Source organism: Bubalus bubalis, chromosome 10, assembly GCF_019923935.1.
Source record: "Bubalus bubalis isolate 160015118507 breed Murrah chromosome 10, NDDB_SH_1, whole genome shotgun sequence".
NCBI lineage: Eukaryota > Metazoa > Chordata > Mammalia > Artiodactyla > Bovidae > Bubalus > Bubalus bubalis.
The window spans coordinates 1,687,051-1,707,109 of NC_059166.1; the positions used below are offsets into that span (position 1 = coordinate 1,687,051).

The 20,059-nt window shown below is 55.0% G+C and overlaps 1 protein-coding gene across 1 annotated transcript in view; it reads right to left on the reverse strand.

Annotated features, from left to right (window-relative positions):
- KIF25 (kinesin family member 25) overlaps nucleotides 1-19,596 on the reverse strand; it is a 32,229-nt gene extending 12,633 nt beyond the window's left edge. Inside the window, exons 1-6 of the mRNA XM_045161997.1 lie at nucleotides 19,433-19,596; nucleotides 17,692-17,830; nucleotides 16,480-16,586; nucleotides 14,331-14,419; nucleotides 12,588-12,624; nucleotides 5,448-5,515 (exon numbers count right to left, since the gene is read on the reverse strand). Of these exons, the coding sequence (XP_045017932.1) occupies nucleotides 5,448-5,515; nucleotides 12,588-12,624; nucleotides 14,331-14,419; nucleotides 16,480-16,586; nucleotides 17,692-17,830; nucleotides 19,433-19,489 (497 nt within the window). The 5' untranslated portion in view covers nucleotides 19,490-19,596. The remainder of the gene's footprint in view (nucleotides 1-5,447; nucleotides 5,516-12,587; nucleotides 12,625-14,330; nucleotides 14,420-16,479; nucleotides 16,587-17,691; nucleotides 17,831-19,432) is intronic.
- Nucleotides 19,597-20,059: the final 463 nt, after the last annotated feature.

Sequence of the window (20,059 nt, forward strand, 5' to 3'; positions counted from 1 at the left end):
ATAATTATCCCATAACTAAATTAGTTCCACTTAAGTGGGTCCAACAATAAGGATGTAAAAACCATACTGTGGAAAATTTTGATATGTAATACTTAATTTTTACATTCACGCTCTTAAAAATGTTTTCCTAGGCCTCAGGTTGGATCAGCTGAACGTTAATACACAAAATGGGACTGGAATGCTGGCTATGAGAAGGCAATGTAGTGCGGTTATGGATTTATAAACATGTACGAATAAACCAAAGCAGGAAGTGACTTCCAGAGACCGTGGTTCACTGCACAGCATTGAACAAAATGGGAACAACACGGGCTGGGAGAGGCAGGGCCGGCGCCCAGAGCTGATGAAGCCGTGGTGAGTCGTGTGTGAACCAAACATGCTTGGCTTTTAAGCTTCGTTTTCTGAAACACGGGTTTTTATTTCGCTGGAACCAAAGCTTTCTCTTCTTTCACTTTCAAACTGTGTCCTAATGCCCAGTGGAGCCAGTTCATCTCTAGAAGCAGGGCTGGTTTTCCACTTCAGAGGCCTTCCTTATAAAACGCTGCTCGCTGAGCGCGAGGACATTTAGAGCAGTGGACCGTCTGAGCTCTTACTTGTCACCCCAAAATCCCACCAAATAGCAAAAGCAGGAAGAACAGTGAATGAGTCCAGTCTGCGCCTCGCCAGCTCCGACAGTCACCCGCCTCCTGACCTCCTCTGAGCCCCCGCCTGGAGCCCTCTGCAGCTGACTCAGGTCCAGCTCGTCCATAAACGCTCACTACCTGCCTCCAAGGGGTGATGGCTCTTCAATAAGTCATCACAGCGTTACCACCGTCACACTTTTAAAAATTAACACTAACTCCTTAATGTCATCCAAGAGGAGGGCAGTGCACACATTTCTCCAGTGTTCTGAGAAGTTTGTTTTTCCCGTCAGTTTCTAAGTGTCATTTCAGCTGGTCGCACAGAGTCGGACACGACTGAAGCAACTTAGCAGCAGCAGCAGCAGCTGGCCGAATGTCTTCACAGATGTTCATGGGTGGCAAAGTCTTTCCGAATGGGAAGCATTTTAGGCTTCATGCACATCTTATTTAGAGAGACACTGGAGTCCTTCTCACGAAGGAGGAAAGGCCTCTCACAGGCCTGCTGCCTGCTCCGCTGCTCAGCATAGTACTGAGCCCTGTCAGCGAACTCAGGGACCCTCGGGTCGCTGAGCAGAAGGACGTGCTGCCTCTGCTCAGGGCCGATTCGGCCAGACATCCCAGCGATCTGAAGCTGAATGATGAGACAGTTACCAAATCAACAGGAGGGTTTAGTGAAGTAGCAAGTGGTGCAATTCGTGAGCAAAAACCAACAGCATTCAGGCTTACTAACTAAAAGAGCTCCCAGGTATAACGGGAGAAAGATGGTACATGAGATAGGAAAACGAAAATTTAAAAACCCTAGGCAGGAATTTGAAAAGAAATGTCTAAACCCTTTATGAAGATAATCATGAACCACCCCTGAAAGACACGTAATTCCACGTGAATGAGCGAGCAGGCATTCGGCACTGTGTTCTTGGCTATTAAGTCTCACCACGGAGATGTCCCCACCTCACCCGGTTCACTGGGTCCCGTCCCAAGTGGGTCATGAGATCCAATCCATGTAAGAAATCGGACCGTGCAAGTACCAGAGCCTGTGGGCGTATTCCTGTGTGACCCAGGAGGCTCCCAACTATGATTATGATAAAGGGAGGAAAAGACCTTTTATGTGGCTGAACGCTATCAGGCGCAGGGAAAAAGATACAAATGACTGTGAGAGAAATAGAGGCAACTTAATCACAGACAAAAGGTTGATTTCCCTAATATATAAAGTGCCCGTGAAAATAGAGAAGAGCACATTTAGAGTATAATAGAGCATTCCTTAAACTTCTAATCGATTCCTTACATTAGAAACCCTTTCTATGGTTTCATGGAAAAACAGCTAGAGACAGGAAGACTTTGCAGAAACACGGCAGAGTCACAGGAAGGACGTCAGACCTGACCTCCAGGGGCACAGAAAGATGCCGTTTTGCCCCACGGCCAGCAGCCAACCTGGGGCCCACATGGGCCGGGGACACAGAAGGTCAGGACAGGCGGGCGGAGCAGGGGGCGGAACGCAGGCCGGGGCGGGGGGACCCTTCTCTGCTCCCGGCTCCGCCGGGTCAGCTGGCTGTGGAGGCCCAGAGCCTGCGCCTCTGCCTGCCCCGCCCTCCCCTGAGCCGGACCCTGGCTGCGGGGACCGGCCTAGCCTCGTCTGCTCCGTGGGCCCCCATACAGCGTCTTGCTCATAACAGGGGCTCAGTCAACACTGGAACGGCTACACACAGAAATTACTGCAAATACGTTGGCAGATACATCACATAAAGACACACACACGACAGACACAGCCAGGAGGCCTCAGCTGCCTGCTGCGCAAACTATCCTCAAACAATAAAAGTGCCCAATGTTTCCCACTGCATTTTGGGTCAGTTCCTGTCACTTTAAAAATAATACTATTTTCTGTACTCTGGAGAGACCACTTTCTCCTGACACTGGGTCCACTGACAGTTTCCTGAAAGGCAAGGAGTTGAGTGGGGCTTCCCTGGTGGTCCAGTGGCTAAGACCCTGCATTCCCAGTACGGGTTCCATCCCGGCTCAGGGAACTAACTCTCACATGCTTCGTGCCTCAGTGAAGACCAAGGATCCCACGTGCTGACTAAAGCCCAGCACAGCCAAATAAAGAAATAACTGGACGTGACCCTGAAGCCAAAAGCAGCTGCATCGGTGCCCTCGCAGTGTCCTGGGTCAGAGCCAGGCGGGGCTGTGCGCCTCCCGGTGGCTGATGCCCAGGGCAGCATCGTGCCTGCGTGCTCCCTGAGCAGACAGCACGGGGATGCCCACCCTGAGGGCCGCTCACCCCTGAGCAGACAGCAGGGAGACCACCACCCTGAGGGCCGCTCACCCCCGACCAGACAGCAGGGGGGCCACCGCCCTGAGGGCCCCTCACCCCACCCGAGGGAGACAGGGAGATGCTCCCCTCCCACGTCGTGAGGGCAGACGTTTGCGCTGAGCCCCGTGTCCTTGCCCGTCCAGTGGTGACAGAGATGTGCCAGCATCTCTGCTCACAGGGACAGATTGGCTTGAGCCTCCTTCAGGCTCTGCCGCATTTGTCTCTTATCCCAAAGCTCTGCCACCACATTCAGGGCTGTGAGCCCTCTCAGCGTGGACTCCTTTGTTACTAGGAAATGACCCTCTTGCTCCCGGGTAATATTATTATTAATCTGAAATCAAGCCAAGAGGAAACAGACAGCCTGCTGATGAGGGTGAGAGAGGAGAATGGGAAAGCTGGCTTAAAACTCAACATTCAACAGGCTGAGATCATGGCAGCCAGTCCCATCCTTTATGGCAAATAGATGGAGAAATAATGGAAGCAGTGAGAGACTTTATTCTCTTGGGCTCCAAAACCACTGTGGACGGTGACTGCAGCCATGATGTCAAAGACGCTCGCTCTTTGGAAGAAAAGCTGTGACCAACCTAGACAGCATATTAAAAAGCAGAGGCATCACTTTGCCGATAAAGGTTCCTATAGTTAAAGCTATGGTTTTTCCAGCCGTCATGTACAGATGTGAGAGTTGGACCGTAAAGAAGGCTGCATGCTGAAGAACTGATGCTTTCAAGCTGTGGTGCTGGAGAAGACTCCTAAGAGTCCCTTGGACTGCTAGGAGACCAAACCAGTCAATCCTGAAGAAAATCAGTCCTGAACACTCATTGGAAGGACTGATGCTGAAGCTGAAGCTCCAATACATTGGCCACCTCATGTGAAGAACTGACTCCTTGGAAAAGACCCTGATGCTGGGAAAGACTGAGGGCAGGAGGAGGATGAGAGGGTTGGATGGCACCACCTACTCAGTGCACACGAGTCTGAGCAAGCTCTGGGAGACGGTGAAGGACAGAGGAGCCTGGCGTGCTGCGGTCCATGGGGGTCACAAAGAGTCAGACACGACTTAGCAACTGAACAGCAACAACTTTGATATGAACAGAGTCACTCCAGCATGATTTGTTTTAAATGGTTTGTTTATTTGATTAAATCAGGATCCCCCTATCACAAGTGACAGATAGGTGTGTTAAAGTCTCTCTGAAAAAATGGCTGATATTTTAAAAGTCCTCAAACAGTGCAGTCTACTTTCTGGGGCCGCAGCCCTGTGCCCGCCGACCAGCACACTGCGTTGCCGCCTGCCCGGGAGGGCGAGCCCTCACTGGGAAATGCCCCAGCAGCCTCAGCAGACACACCAGCCCCACCCCCACCAAGTGCTGCCCCGGCGGTAAAGCGTCTGCTCGCAATGCAGAAGACCCGGGTTCGATCCCTGCGTTGGGAAAATCCCCTAGAGAAGGAAATGGCAACTCACTTCAGTATCCTTGCCTGGAGAATCCCATGGACAGAGGAGCCTGGCGGCTACAGTCCGTGGGGTCACAAAGAGTCGCACACGATGGCGCAACTGACATTTTCTCCCCCATCACCTCCCAGCAGCCACTAGAGTTCTGTCTTGTCCAGAATGTCTGTAAAGGAACAAGTCCCAGTGAACCTCTGGGTCTGGTCTCCACTGCCCACGACAGTGGTCTGTCCTCCCTTTGGGCTGCAGTCCATCCCCGGGCCCTCAGGCTCCACCTCCCAGCAGCTGAGGGCAGCTGGCTTGTCCCCGGTTTTGTTGGTCATGAGTGAAGCAGCTGTTAACACCCGCTGTCACGGTTTGTGCAAACGTGTGTAAACATTTCCATGAGTCTTGGGTGAACGCCCAGAGGGGGCTGCTGGGTCCAGTGGTCAGGGGTTTACTGCTCCGCCTGCCATCGCCGCTTGGGCTATCAGCGCATTTCCCATGTAACTGTAACTTGAGCCTCTGTCCTTGGAGTGATGTCCGTTTGGGTGTTTTGCCTGCTTGTTCACTGGGCTGTTCTCTGGTTCTCCGGTTCTCTGGTTTTCCAGGGTTCTGTGTGTATTCTGGATCCGGTCCTTTGTAAGCTATGTGATTTCCAAATATTTTCTCCAGTGTGTGGCTTGTCCCCTCATCCTCTTAACAGTATCATAAACAAAATAGAAAGCTTAACTTCTGATTCTTTTATGGATCATGCTTTGGGCACGTTTCTAAGAATCCCATGCTTCACCCAAGGTCACAAAGACTTTCCTCTGCGCTGCCTTCTAAAGCTGTGTGGCTTCAGGCTTGACGCTTAGCTTCCACTTTAGTTCATTTTTGCCAAAGCTGTGACGTGTGGACAAAGATCCATCCCATTTCTGCCGTGGACGTCCAGTTGTCCCAGCGTCACTTGTGGAAAAGACTGACCTTTCTCCACTGGACTGCCTTTGCCCCTTTGCAACCAGTCAAAATGATAGGATGAATTGTGCCTTTTGTTAATCAAACCCTGGTGCAAAGTTTCCATTTGTGTAACTTTGCTTCACCTGTCGTCTTGAAAAGCACTTACCTTTCAAACGTGTATGTCTTATTAATCAAAGGGTGGCCAGGCCGGTTGCACTCCACCAGGACAGTCTCCTAGTAGAAAAGAGTTAAAAACAAAAAAAAGCAAGCTGTCGTCCCCAAAGGGCTGCATTAATAGTGCTGAGCAGAGGGGGCAGAGCGCGGCCCCTGGGCCAATCAGGCCGCTGGCAGCTGCTGTAAACAGGTTCTGCAGGGACACAGCCCGCCCTGTCTGCAGACGGTCTGTGGCTCAGTTTTCCTCCATAGAATGAGTAACTGAGACACAGGCCAAATGTCCCAAGGACGGTGAGGTTCACTCTCTGGTTTTTTAGAGGGAAAGCCTGCCAGGCTCTTGATAGAAGCAAGTCAAGTCTACAGAGAGACTCACACATCACTCCTCCTCTGCCCCGGACCTGGTCAGCCAGCCCCGGCGGCTCTTTCAAGTGAGGCGGCGTCAGACTTCCCGGGGCCAAAGGAATCTTTCTCAGATATTGTTATAATTCAGTTACGACTGGTGGATTGTTGTTCAAACACATCAACTTTTGATCTGGCTAAACTATTTTCTTACACAACATCCTGTACGGAGAGAAGCCAAGGCGATCTGTGAGCAAGAAAGGAACCTGAGTTTCTCTCGAGCAAAGGAAGGACAAGCCACTGGAGCCGGTTCCACTTCTAAAACAAAACGTGAATCATGCGAACACAACGTAGAAAAGGGAAGAATGAAAGCCCCAGAGCTGCAGGGATGTGAGGCCCGGGGGCACCTGAGGTTTCCGTGACAGCAGTCAGAGACTCTAGAGGGGGGCGCGCTCGAAGTCTTACTGACATCGTCTGACCAGTATCACCAACTAACATCAGTGTGCGTGGCGGCCGACTCACGCAGTCGTGTCCGACTCTTTGCGACCCCGTGGACCACAGCCCGCCAGGCTCCTCCGTCCATGGGATTCTCCCGGCAAGAGTACTGGAGTGGGCTGCCATTCCCTTCTCCAGGGGGTCTTCCCTGACCCAAAGATCAACCCCAAATCTTCTGCTTGGCAAGCGGATTCTTTACCAACTGAGCCGCCAGGGAAGTGAACACACGCTAATATTTATTTATTTTAGTAATGCTGGCGTCGCCTATACGTGTGTGTGTCCAGGCAAGAGTGCTGGAGCGGGCTGCCATCGCCTTCTCCAAAATATATATATATGCAAAATAAATACACATCCAAAAAGTGGCCTATTTGCGTTTTTTTGCAGGCCAAAACTGTTTGCCTGTCACCCCGGCCACTGGACCTGGAGTCTGCCCAGCAGCCTGGGCCCCGCGGCCCCGCCCTGCAGCAAGCCTTCATGTTCCTGCTCCCTGACTGTGGGGCTGCTCCTTTAGCACCAGCCAGAATGAATCCCGGTGCCCCAGGAGGTACGGTGCAGGCACGCCCCCTGTCTGAAGACCGGCTGAAGTCTACAAACGCCTCGGGCTTAACCACACAGAATTGTGTAAGAATTGCTAAGGTGTACAGTCTCACCCCAAAGCTCCAGGTCACCATCTGAGGACCATACAAAGCCATGAAGACCAGCCCTTCCCCAGGAGGTCCCACGACCCCTCAGGATGCCATCCCAGGGCGTGATCGCTGGATTTAACCAGCATCCAAGAGGCCGCCGAGGGCAGGGCTTCATTTTCACAGTCGCTGCGTCCAAGTTCTCCCCAGCCTGTCCTACGTTGTCCCCTCACGACACCGCACACCCTGCCTTCTCGCAAAGAAGCATCCAGAGTAACCCCTCGTATCCAAATCCTCATGCCCTTGAGCCTTAGACATCCTCTCGGGTCCAGACACCAGGGTTCATCCCCAGAGCTCACTTCATAGTCCCCGCCTTGTGCAATCTCAAGGCTCCGAAGGAACAGCATGCTCAGTGTCAGTCACCAGTAATGCTATCTCCCTTACATTCAGCTGCTTCATCATCTATTTCACTTGCATGCAATTCCCTAGGAAGCTTTCAAAGCATATAGGGCGTAAAATTCTTACCCATCAACTCGGTCCTGTAGTCTTAGAGCTAACAGCAAATTTTAATTGTGCTCCCACGTTTTCCAGAAAGAAATCTGGGGCTGAGATGGGTCGCCAGGCACATTCAGGAGGGAAGCCAAGCCTCTGGTTCCCTCGCCGCTTCCCCCCGACCCCGGCCGCTGTCGGGCTGTGTGGGCGGTTTCTAAGCCTTGGACACCTTTCTCTCCAAGGTCAGGGGTCTTCAGTCACACCCTGGCCCCCCAGCAGCAGGAAGAGTGAGCCCACACTTTCTGGGACGTCACGGCAAATATTGGGGATCCCCACTGCGCAGCACGTGGCCTCGTTTGGGGGTACTGCTCCTTCCCCTGTGACAGGCCATGAGTCTGCAGACCTGGAGTGACAAACTCTCCCAGGAGGGGACACAGGGTACCTTGACCCCCAAAAGACGGCCTCTGTCACCTCTCCCGTGCTGGGCCCCCCGCACCAACGGTTCCTGCACCAATGTGGCTAAGTCTCAGCAAACCCACAAGGCTAAAATACAGCTGAAGCCAAGCAACGACTTCCTGGGAGCAAATACAGGTTGGTTCATACCCGGTGATAGATTCAGAGAAGCTCGGAAATTATTAAAATAAATATGCAGGCACAGATATTGAATCACCTTAAATCTCCACGTTCAAAAACAGAGCAATCAGATAGCAAAACCAAAGACCCACAAAACTCACTGTAAAAGTGAGAGACAGGCTTCCCTTCAACCTGCAGGCCCCGAGGGGGTGGAGAGGGGTCAGCTGGACGTGAGCCCGGGATAAATCCACGGCAGCAACAGGGTCCTCCCTGAGACTGGACGAGCGGGACCTGAAGCAGCTCCCGGTGGGCAGAGATGGACCATTCGGGTTCCAGGAGGCCAGCAGCGCATGAAAACCCAATGACACGCTTCCCTCCACATGCGCACGACCTCAGCAGGAACTTCACGGGTGGCCTCCGCAGGACGCTGGGAGCTGCCTCTCAGCTTGAGAGCCGATCAGTTACAGGGAAGGAGCAGTGCGTCATCCGGCATCCCTGGTGGAGGGCACCGCCGGCCGGCCAGGCGTGGGGACAGCGGCTCGGTCAGAGGCTCCAGGGAGAGCCCACAGCCCCAACCACCACCTCCTTCATCCCCACGCTGCCGCCCCACCAGAGCCCCACCAAAGCCCCCGTCTCCTGGGATCGAGCTGCCCAGCCAAGCGTGAGGTCCTGACGTCCACTCCTTGGACGTGCAGAAGACACAGCGGTGCGCTGGGCGGCAAGGGCACACTGTCACGTGGACGGTGGGAGAAGCCCAGGTCCTGGGCCGAGACTGCTGGACAGACCAACGGTCAGGGAGAGGGGGAGACGAGGGAGGAGACTCAAAGGCCAGGCTGCTCGAGGACTCAGCCTGAACGCGGGCGAGACTGAGCCTTGGGGTTAAGGGAGGTGCCTTGGGCAGCAGAGCGCAGGGACCCGGAACCAGGCGGGCCCGGCAGGCGGGTTTGTAGGAGCTGGACCTGCACGCGGCTGGGGAGGCCGCCCTGCCGGAGCCAGCTTCCAGCAAGGCTCGCCTCAGCTCCACCAGCACTTCCTTTCTTTCGTCCCCCTTGCCTGGAGCAATGCACAATCAGTCCGTCATGTTTATAATATGTTACTTTGTTTTTAATCTTTCTTATTTGGTCCGAGACACGTGAGATGCTCCCGGGCCAGGGATGAAACCCGTGTCTCCGGTGTTGGCGAGCAAGTTCTTTACCACTGAGCCTCCAGGGAAGCCCTTCAGTGTGTTACTGCTTAACTGGCTTTTTAAGAGACATTATCCTGTATGCGAAGGGCTTACGAAACCATTTTCATTCCCACGGTGAACCTGGGTTAAGTCAGTTATTGGCAAAAAACCGTCTCAGTCTCTGAATACAATCTGCCCAGAAACAAATCAAGCTAGAAACGTGCTTCCACCTTTTTATTCCCTCACGACAAGTATGTTTGGAGAGCTGCCCGAGCTGGAAGCTGAACGGAGCCTCCAGGAAACAGAAGGGACAAGCGCCTGCCTGTCTGGCAACACAGACGGGCTTCGCCACAGAACTGCCTGAAATACACAAAGAACCCCGAAGAGAAATACAGATGCTGTGAGACTGCAAGGGAGAGCGTCCTCGTGAGGCCAGACAGCAGGAAGGGCCTTCCTGAGGCCGTGATGCTCACACTGTGTGCTGAGGATGCGTAGGGGAGCCAGGTGGGGGTGGGCATCAGGACGGGAGGGCGTGTGCCAGGCCCTGAGGCAGCGCGGGGTGGGGTTGACGGCCATTGGAGGGACGATGAGAACCCACTCTGGAGCATTTGTGTTTGAGACGCAAATGGGCCATCTCACACTCTCCCGGCCAAGCCAGAATCTCTTCCTCCGCATCTGATTATCAAACAAGCAAACCAAGCAAGAGACGCAACGGGCAGCCCTGGCGACCCAGAGCCAGCACAGAGGCCGACTCCGTCTGAGACGGGCTTTATTTGTAGGCTGAATCTAGAACCCTGCAATGTGGAATCGGATCGCAAATCAAAATCAAGCACTAAAGGACTTCCCTGGTGGTCCAGCGGTGAGCAGTCCGCCTTCCAATTCAGGGGACACAGGCTCGGTCCCTGGTCCGGGGACTAAGATCCCACCTGCTGCAGGGTGACTAACCCACGAGCCTCCACAAACACCCAGCTCAGCCAAAAACAAGAAACGCAGAGCTGCGCTACACACCCACGACAAATGCAAACTCGCGTCAGACTCTTGGAAATAAAAGCACAACGCGGGAGCCCAGAGCGCCAGGGTCACGGGCAGACCACTTGCATCCTCAGCACATTCAGTGGCAGGAAGGCCTTTAACAGACGGGTCAACTGAAGGTGAAACATGACTTGGATTCTGCCGGTTTCCTAAAGCACAATCCGAAAGGCCCCAGTGGAAAGAAACTTTATCTCATCTTGATGGGTAAAACATTTTCCTAAACCCTCCAAGTTCCGAGCGTGAAGACTCAGTGGAGTCTGCCAGGACGGGCGGGGACCACGAGGAGGATGAAGATGTAACCAAACCACAGAGGGAGCCCCGTCACTGGGGGCGGGGCTGGGGGGCCGATGTGCCCCCACAGGAAGCTCCCCGCAGGGACCAGATGCCCTCAGAGCTCAGGAGACGTAGGAAAGGCAGTAACTTAACCACTTAGAAACGGAGGTGGGGGCTGTATGGTGGTCCCGAGGACTCCCTTGACTCAAACTCCTAATGATGAGGATTAGCTGGTCTTCTGCTCAACCCCACAACACTCATACTGAAAGCAGCCTACAAGGCACCGAACAGTAGATGGAAAAGTACTGAAAACATGGAGTTTAAAATGCTTATTTTATATGGAATTTCATAATCAGCTGCAACAATTTTCATGGTTTCTTTATTTTAAAAAATTAAGCTATCGATCCATTAACTGAAACTACTTTAAAAAGAGTTGCTGAGACTTCCTTGTCAGTCCAGGGGGCAGGGTTCGACCCCTGCTTAGGAAACTAAGATCCCGAATGCCTGACTGTGAGGCCAGCAAAAAGAGTATATTTTAAAATAATAAAATAAAATGAAAACAAAAAGAGTTGCTCAAGTTTATACTATGTTACCACAATAAGACTGATTCAGACAACGGGCCTGGCAGACAAGCACCGAGACTGAGGGCAATCGATGTAACCCAGGACTGGTCACCTTCCAAGAGGTCGCTGTACTCTAAAGGGCCTGGACTTTCATGTTCAGTGAAAATGGTCAATAAAGGAGCTAAAACTGTAGCAATTCATTTTGTGATGGTCATAATACAGCTAGGACATCTTTTAAAACTTTAATTTATGGAGACTTTCAGACACACACAAAATTGGATAAGGCAGGATAGAGGACCCTCATCCAGTATCTTTGGGCTTCCCTGTGGCTCAGACAGTAAAGAACCCGCCTGCAATGCAGGAGACCGGGTCCAACCCCCGGGTCGGGAAGATCCCCTGGAGAAGGGAATGGCTACCCACTCCTGTACTCTCGCCTGGAAAGTTCCATGGACAGGCTACAGTCCACGGGGTCGCAAAAGAGTCAGACACGACTGATATTTTTCACTTCCAGGATGTATTCACTAGAATCTCCAGTGAAGAACTTTCCCTCATCAGTGATGCGTTTGCCCCGAAACGTGTTCATCAGGAAGGGCCACAGAAGGTCTCCTTCTTTCTTTATCATGTCTTAGAGTAAAGGACCGACATGCCAGCACTCTCCCAAGCTGGTCAACGAGATCTAAAAATAATAATAGCTGTGAACTGAAGGTTTTCATAAGAGTATGTTATTTTGGTCTGCGTCATTCACCTCCTAAGCTCCACTGTTCCATCTGACACCCATGGGCGCTCTGTTAAATAGGCTCTGAGTCCTACAGCAGGAAGTCCTGACCCTTCCCCTTCCCCTGTCCCAGGCTCGTCAGGACCTGTGACCCATGACCCCTTAAGGAACCCCACCGCCCTGCACCCACTGCTGCTTCTGGCCTTTTCAACAGATAAATGTGAGCAAAGAAAGTGAAGTGAGAGTCGCTCAGTCATGTCTGACTCTTTGCGACCCCATGGCCTACACCATCCATGGAATTCTCCAGGCCAGGATACTAGAGTGGGTAGCCTTTCCCTTCTGCAGGGGATCTTCCCAAACCAGGGATCGAACCCAGGTCTCCTGCATTGCAGGCGGATTATTTACCAGCTGAGCCACCAGGGAAGCTCAAATATGAGGAAAATTGGGCTTTAAAGGGAAAACACAATTATGAGTTCATAACAGAAGTGTCTGTTTCAAATTTACATGACTAAGTTCATTCTTAACTCTATTTGCTTTATACTTGCACTTCTTTCTTGCAAATGTTAGGACTCACTCATGTGCATGGATTGACGTGGGGGCTGGAGAATTAATGAAAGGGGTGTGGCTTCCCTCCCTTAGAGCTACAGGCGAACAGCCTTATGGGCTCGCATGGGACAGGCACCCAACGCCTCACGAATTCCACGTCTGATAGAAATCAAGAAGCAGAAGCATTAACTAAGAAAGCATCAATAAAGGAAGAGGTGCTTCCTATTCACTCAGCCTCCGAATCACCCAGCGGTGGCATATTTGAACCGTCAGACGGAATGCTCCCAGATACAAAGTGTAAGGAAAATTCACTCACGTCATCGACTGCGTGGACCACTCCTCCGGACACGGAGCTGAGGGATAAACAGCATGGAAGACACGCGTTACGATAGGACTCCTGCCGCCCCCATCTCCCAGACTTCGGGCTCACTTCCGGCTCCCCCTCTCCCGGTCCCTGGCGTCCTGCATCTGGGTCTCGACTTCTCTGTCCTTTCCTCCGCTCCCCCTCCCCTCCCCCTCCCCTTATCTTGTCGCATTTTGCCCACACACCTCTGCTCCGTTGGGTACTTTTGCATTCTCTAGCTGTGCTGTGGGACACGCACGTCTACATGTAAACGCCTCCTACACAGACAGCCTGAGTGGGGAGCTTGGGGTGACCGACGCAAAGAAAGGCCTGCCGAGGTCTCTGCCCGCAGGAGCCCCAGTTCGCAACCGCGAACCCAGAGAGAGGCGACACGCGCCAGCGCTGGAAGTGAGTAACCGCAAATGACAGGAGAACGTGAAACCCAGTTCACGACGCCTCTCGGGAAGCTTCGCCACGCTGAACAGCCCAGGGCGGTGTGTCTGACAGTCTTCTGTGATGATGAGCCGTCCAGCGGCGCACCTGAGACGTGGCCGGAGCAGCTGAGAAGCTACGCGTCCAGATTACTTAACTTTAATTCATTTAGTCACAGACCACCTGAGGCAGGAAGTGACCCCGTCAGGCAGCACAGAAGCAGATTAGTAATGCGACGAGGCCATCTGCAAACAGCACCCACGAGCACATTCACGGAGACACCACGTTTCGGGACCGCCGGCTGCTGGAGCGCGCTGCAGAGCGAGACACTCCACCACTTGTTTCACAGCACAGGACTGACCGAGGGCTTTCCAAAGGCCCTCCAAGGTCAAGTGCTACACTGTAGCTCGTGCAGAGAGGAAAGAGGATGGGCCTTTACAGAAGAAGGAAGTGCAGACGGGGCACGGGGAGGGCCTGCGGAGAGCACAGTCACAGGGGCGGGTGTGAGCAGCCGCCGCGAGCCCTCGGGCGGGCCTGGCCCGACCCGGCGGGGCAGAGGACGCTGTGGGCTGAGCGGGACGCGGGCCGGGGAGGCCCAGAGTCAGGAGCTGCTCCGACGGGCCACCCCGTGGAGACGTCCACCAGGCATGTGTTTCATCGGAGAAAGAAGGGAAAGTCAGGATTACGATTTTCAAGGAAACGAATTTCAGGTAATTTGGTGTCACTCATCACCACGGGCACTTTCTCTCAGTCGGGAGTGCTGAGTCAGTAGTAACCACCCCCTGATCTCTGAGGGGGCTCTGGGGGCAATCAGGGCAGGGGCCAGCAAGAGCTGGCCTGCACCACTAAAGGCTGCCTGGCCGCCTGGGCAGCAGGGCCCCTACAACCCCTCTCTTTCTTGCTCAGATATTTTGGCCACGTCAGGCACATTCCAGAGAGACTGGCAGCCGCTCACTCACTCTTAGCAAATCAGCTCCATCCAGAAAAGAGGGCCTCATCCAGAGACCAGAACATAGGAGGCAGGTGCCACTTCTGTGCTGTGTCCCTAAACACACACACACGTGTCCACACAACACACACACAACACACACATATGCACACAACACATGTGTGCAGACAACACACAACACATGTGTGCACATAAGATACACACACATGTGCATACAATACGCATGCACACAATATACATACCACACATGTTCACACACATAAATACATGTGTGTGCACATATGCGCACACACATGTATGCACATGTACGCACACAGAGTGAGGAAGCAGGCTACCTGTTCTGTGAGACCGGCTCCTGAGCCTCGTCATCGAAGGGCAGCAGAGGGCGGATCCGACAGTGGACTCTGATGTTGCCCTTCAGCTCCTGAAGCAGGAGGTTTCCTGTGAGCCTGGGAGCACGTGGAACCCAGGGACCGTTTCCTCGAAGAGCATCTGCTAAGGACTTTCCCCGAGACGTGAGGCTGGACTTCACCAAGCCTCAACGCGCGAGAAACCCACGGAGCAGGGAGTCTCTGTGTCACCTCAAATGACGCAGACAGTTTAAAAATTCACTTTACGTTTTAAAAATTCACTCTTACATTTGCTCACGTGGCAGATGATTACCACGGGGTTGTGCACATTGAGAGGCTGCCGTGTAACCGCGCCCCGGGCTAATCTCTCAGGGATTTGAGAAGGCTTCTGAGCTGCTCGTCACCCAGACCCTCCCAGGGGTAGATGTGAGGAGACGATGCAGGAACAGAGACGAAGAATAAGCCCCTGAACCTCCACCAGCACAGCCCGGGAGCCACAGCTTCCTGCACCGGGACTCACAGAGCTGAGGCACCCGCTATCTCAGGAATTCACAGCAGGAGCGTGTTGAGTTTAGCCCCGTGGACACGGCCACGTTTCCACAGGGCTGTGCCTGGGTCCCTCCAACAGGGAGCTCCTGTCTCCTGGGTGAGTTCTGAGTCACCGCTACACGCTTCTGCTGCAGCCTTTGACCTGCGGCCCTTTGACAACTTTGGGGCCACACTGAAGGGGCCCTTCCTCTCCCAGCTTGTTGGAAGTCCTGCTCCTGCGTCCCCCGGAAACCTCCCTGCCTGCTCACCCTGCCAGCCCTCGCTTCTCCAGGGCACGCCACCGTCCTCCTGACACAGCTGAGATCAACCCAGCCCTTCCGCATCCTTCCTGAAGCGTCGTGTCGGGGACAAGAAGCACGTCTCTAGGCAGAGGGAGCCCCTTCCTTCTTGGAGGGGGCTTCTGTCTACACCACTGGGTAAACCACTAGCTTCCTTGGCAGCCATGGACACGAATGGCCAGCCCCCACCAGGACTCCATGGACACCCCGTGCCTTGGTGCCCAGGGGACTCTGGAGCTATCAGCTCCTCCTCAGCTCCTCAGCCTTTGGAGACAGTCCCAGAAAGCAGGAGAAATAGCTGCAGGCTTCCCAGATGCCCACAAACACCCCAGGCCAGAAATCCGGATGCGGGGAAGAAGCCGCGGCTTCTCAGGGAGCCGTGCGGACCCTTGGGACCCAAGAGGCCTGGGGAGAGGCAGCCGCTGGACGAGGTGGGGGACGCCCGGAGGCGGTGGCTGAAGGGAGACCACCAGTGACCCGGGGGTTATCACAGCTGCGAGTGACAGGCGTGACCTCCCAGGACAGGTGGGCAGCCAGAGGCAGGTCAGAGGAGCCTGGAGGCCAAGGGACAGCGACCCCGGGAAACTTGTCACCTGAGCTTGCGCTGCAGGTCGGCCAGAGGGCCCACTAGTAACCGCAGTCACGGCGGCTCAGAGGGTGGGGAGACGTCGGCTCTCACCTGCTGGTCTGCCTAGAAACGGACCTCGGCCCAGCCAGGCGGCGCTGTCGCTGGCGGGGCACACCCGGTCCCCACACCAAGTGCCCGGTGTTCCGGGGACAGGCCAGGTGCAGCCTGCTGAAATATTTTGCTGTTCAACCTGTCTGCGATCAAGTCCTTCCAAACTGGTATCTTCAAAGTCATCAACCTGCCTGCTTATTTCTATCGTCACATGTAATTAGGGCGCAGAGTCCAGGTCTGGCCGGAGGCCGGAGCACATCCCCAGGCCTGCCCAGCTGTCACCTCTGCGCAGACGCTGGCTGGCTGGACAAGAGCTGGCGAGGAGGCAGGGCCTGCCCCCTGTGCCCGCGAGCGTCTCAGAGGCGGCTCAGGCTTTACTGGGCTCCTGTCCTGCTTGGGGGTCTCCGCCTCTGCAAACTGTTGCCCCACCCACGCCCGCCAGCCCGCCTGAAGGCCCCCCAGGTGCTGGGCGGTCACCTCCCGCCACCGCATCGCCCAGCCTGGCCTGGGGTCCCAGCCCTGCCCCCAACAGAGCAGCCAGAGGACCGGGGAGGCGGCGGCCCGCGGGGGGACAGGGACCCCCGCCCACGCTGCCCCCTTTGTCAGGGTCGGGCGGAGGGTCACCCACCGCCAGGGCCTCCTGCAGTCGCCGCCGCTCCCGCAGCTCCCGCTGCCAGCGCTCGGTCACATCCCGCAGGGACTGCTCCAGACGCCCCACCTCTGCTGGCCAGGCCGCTGCAGGCAAGGTCACCCCATCGGAGCAGCTCCTGAGGGCCCGACCCCTTCCACCAGCCCTGGGTCCAGTGCGCTGCGGGCCGGGCCCTTGGCAGCCAGGGCACCGGAATACAGCCTGTGCCAGCCTCAGGGAAGGCCCTGGGTCTCAGGACAGCGGCCATGGATGCTCATCTCCATCCTGATGGCCTGCACCATGGTCTGGACAGGGGTGGGGGACACAGGGTGGGTTCCTGGGGTGCCATGGTGGGGCAGGGGGCACTATGTGGGTTCCTGGGGCGCCATGGTGGGGTGGGGACCACAAGGTGGGTTCATGGGGTGCCATGGTGGGGTGGGGGGTACTAGATGGGTTCCTGGGGCGCCATGGTGGGGTGGAGGGTACTAGATGGGTTCCTGGGGCGCCATGGTGGGGTGGGGGGGTACTAGGTGGGTTCCTGGGGCGCCATGGTGGGGTGGGGGGTACTAGATGGGTTCCTGGGGCGCCATGGTGGGGTGGGGGGTACTAGATGGGTTCCTGGGGCGCCATGGTGGGGTGGAGGGTACTAGATGGGTTCCTGGGGCGCCATGGTGGGGTGGGGGGTACTAGGTGGGTTCCTGGGGCGCCATGGTGGGGTGGGGGGTACTAGATGGGTTCCTGGGGCGCCATGGTGGGGTGGGGGGTACTAGATGGGTTCCTGGGGCGCCATGGTGGGGTGGAGGGTACTAGATGGGTTCCTGGGGCGCCATGGTGGGGTGGGGGGTACTAGGTGGGTTCCTGGGGCGCCATGGTGGGGTGGGGGGTACTAGGTGGGTTCCTGGGGCGTCATGGTGGGGTGGGGGGTACTAGGTGGGTTCCTGGGGCACCATGGTGGGGTGGGGGGTACTAGGTGGGTTCCTGGGGCGCCATGGTGGGGTGGGGGGTACTAGGTGCGTTCCTGGGGCACCATGGTGGGGGCCTTACACAGAGGGCCCTGTTCAGCCACAGGTTAAGGTCAAGAGGTCAAGCGGTCACCCAGAGAGCAGGGACTCGGCCCTGCCCGTGAGTTGTCAGGCCCCCAGCACCGAGGGGGCTGGACGCCCAGGCCCCAGGCGGGCTGCTCGCGGCATCTTCGGTCGGGGTCTGTCTTACCCAGCAGAGCCTCGCAGTGGAGCTGGGCCGTCTGGACGGCCTGAACTATCTCAGAAAGACAGTCCCGATACTCCTCCCGGTAACTCTGGAGAAGCCCCTGAGAAGAGGACCGAAGCGCCTCCATCTCTTGTTTCAGCTTCTGCAAAACAAGGACCCACACGACTAACATGATGGGCATGGCTGCTGCTCGTCACGGCGCACTCACCGGACTTCCACAGGGTGAGGACACAGCCCGCTCCGGCACGACCACACACGGTCGGTCAGACCCAGATCTGGTCAGGCTGACGACCACACACGGTGGATCATGACCCAGATCTGGTCAGGCCGACGTCCTCAACCCAGACCCAGGCACGCTCGCCAGGCACACAGACATGCCCCGGCTCCCTCCCAGCACTGAGCCCAGACCCGGGGTCTGCACTTCACAAAGCAGCCTGGGTGGCTTTACACACTTGTACAGCTGAAGTGCTTAAGAAAATCAGGTCTCTCACCAGCTTCGGTAGGAAGCGCAGCCCATGGCCCGGTGGAGAGCTCGCCTGCAACGATTTTCCGCCTGCTGTTTACTTCCTGCGATGGGGGCTCCCCTCCCGGGAACAAAGCTCTAATCTACTCCCCAGGCATGAGAACAATGCCCGCCTGGGTTATAAACGTGCACAGCGGAATTCCAGGCACACAAACACTGGATTCCAGAGCCCCTGGAACAATGCAACAGCCCAGCTAAACAGCACTGAAATAACTTGAAGGTATGTTGGCGTGAAGACCGGTCCATGAAGCGAAAGAACGGAGGTGCTGCCCTTTAATACCAAACGCTTAACTCATGGAACCCTAACTGAGCTGAAATACATGTTCTTGGTCCCTTTCATTAAGTCTTTTCTGGCTATCAAGTGGAGATCGTTTCAGTGTGTTTAGGAAACATTTTCATAAAACATCAAAACTAAATTGGATTAAATTATTTTCACTTTGTGGAACGCAGATAAAGGTATATACTTCATTGAAGGATGGATTAATTTTACCCAGTTGGAAGAGAATGAAGAATTAATTCCATACAAACCCATTCTAAATAAACTAATGCAGTTCATGCTGGGGTGGGCGAGGAACCACCCCAGGGCAAACTAATCCTATTAACAGATGGCGCCTCTATTGTTGCAATGATGATCTTTTTTCCTTCTAATCTTTACCCAGGTCACACTGTTTGTAACAAAAAGTGAACAGTGCTCAAAGGCGCCGACCTTGGAGAATTGCCAGTGGACTGTGTGCCTACGCCTCCCCGCTCCTGCCAGGAGCCACGGTGCTTTTAAAGGAGGTGCTCTCTTGGATAATCTGCTGTGCTGCTGCTAAATCGCTTCAGTCGTGTCCGACTCTGTGCGACCCCATAGACGGCAGCCCACCAGGCTCCCCCGTCCCTGGGATTCTCCAGGCAAGAACACTGGAGTGGGCTGCCATTTCCTTCTCCAATGTATGAAAGTGACAAGTGAAAGTGAAGTCGCTCAGTCGTGTCCGACTCTTCGCGACCCCATAGACTGCAGCCCACCAGGCTCCTCCGTCCATGGGATTCTCCAGGCAAGAACGCTGGAGTGGGCTGCCATTTCCTCCTCCAGTGCATGAAAGTGAAAAGTGAAAGTGAAAGCAGAGCACATCTATCTTGACCCGCACGATTCACACAATTCCCCAGAAAATAACCACTCTCCTGACTGAACACAAACGCTCCTCCTGCGAGTGAAGACGGACCCCAGGGAGTCCTCACCTGGGCGGCGCGGCAGAGCCGGGTCAGGGCGGAGAGAGAGTGTCCTCGCCGGGGCATCTGCTCTCCGAGAAGCGTGTGCGTCTCTGCCCTGTGGTCCCTTCCGGTCACTTCCCAGGACTGTGGCCCAGAAGAGAGGAAAAGACAACTTAGAGCATTGGGACAGACACAGGGGCCTTTTCTCTGACAGAGACACTTCCTGATTGTCCACAGGGTGCCAATCTGCCCACCAGGAGCTGCTGCCCAGGCCACGGGCAAGCTCAGGGGCCACAGGGCATCAGTTTAGTCGCTCAGTCGTGTCCGACTCTTTGTGATCCCATGGACTGCAGCACGCCAGGCTTCCCTGTCCATCACTAACTCCCAGAGTTTATTCAAACTCATGTCCATTGAGTCGGTGATGCCATCGAACCATCTCATCCTCTGTCATCCCCTTCTCCTCCTGCCCTCAATCTTTCCCAGCATCAGAGTCTTTTCAAATGAGTCAGCTCTTCGCATGAGGTGGCCAAAGTATTAGAGCTTCAGCTTCAGCATGAGTCCTTCCAATGAACACCCAAGACTGATCTCCTTTAGGATGGACTGGTTGCATCTCCTTGCAGTCCAAGGGACTCTCAAGAGTCTTCTCCAACACCA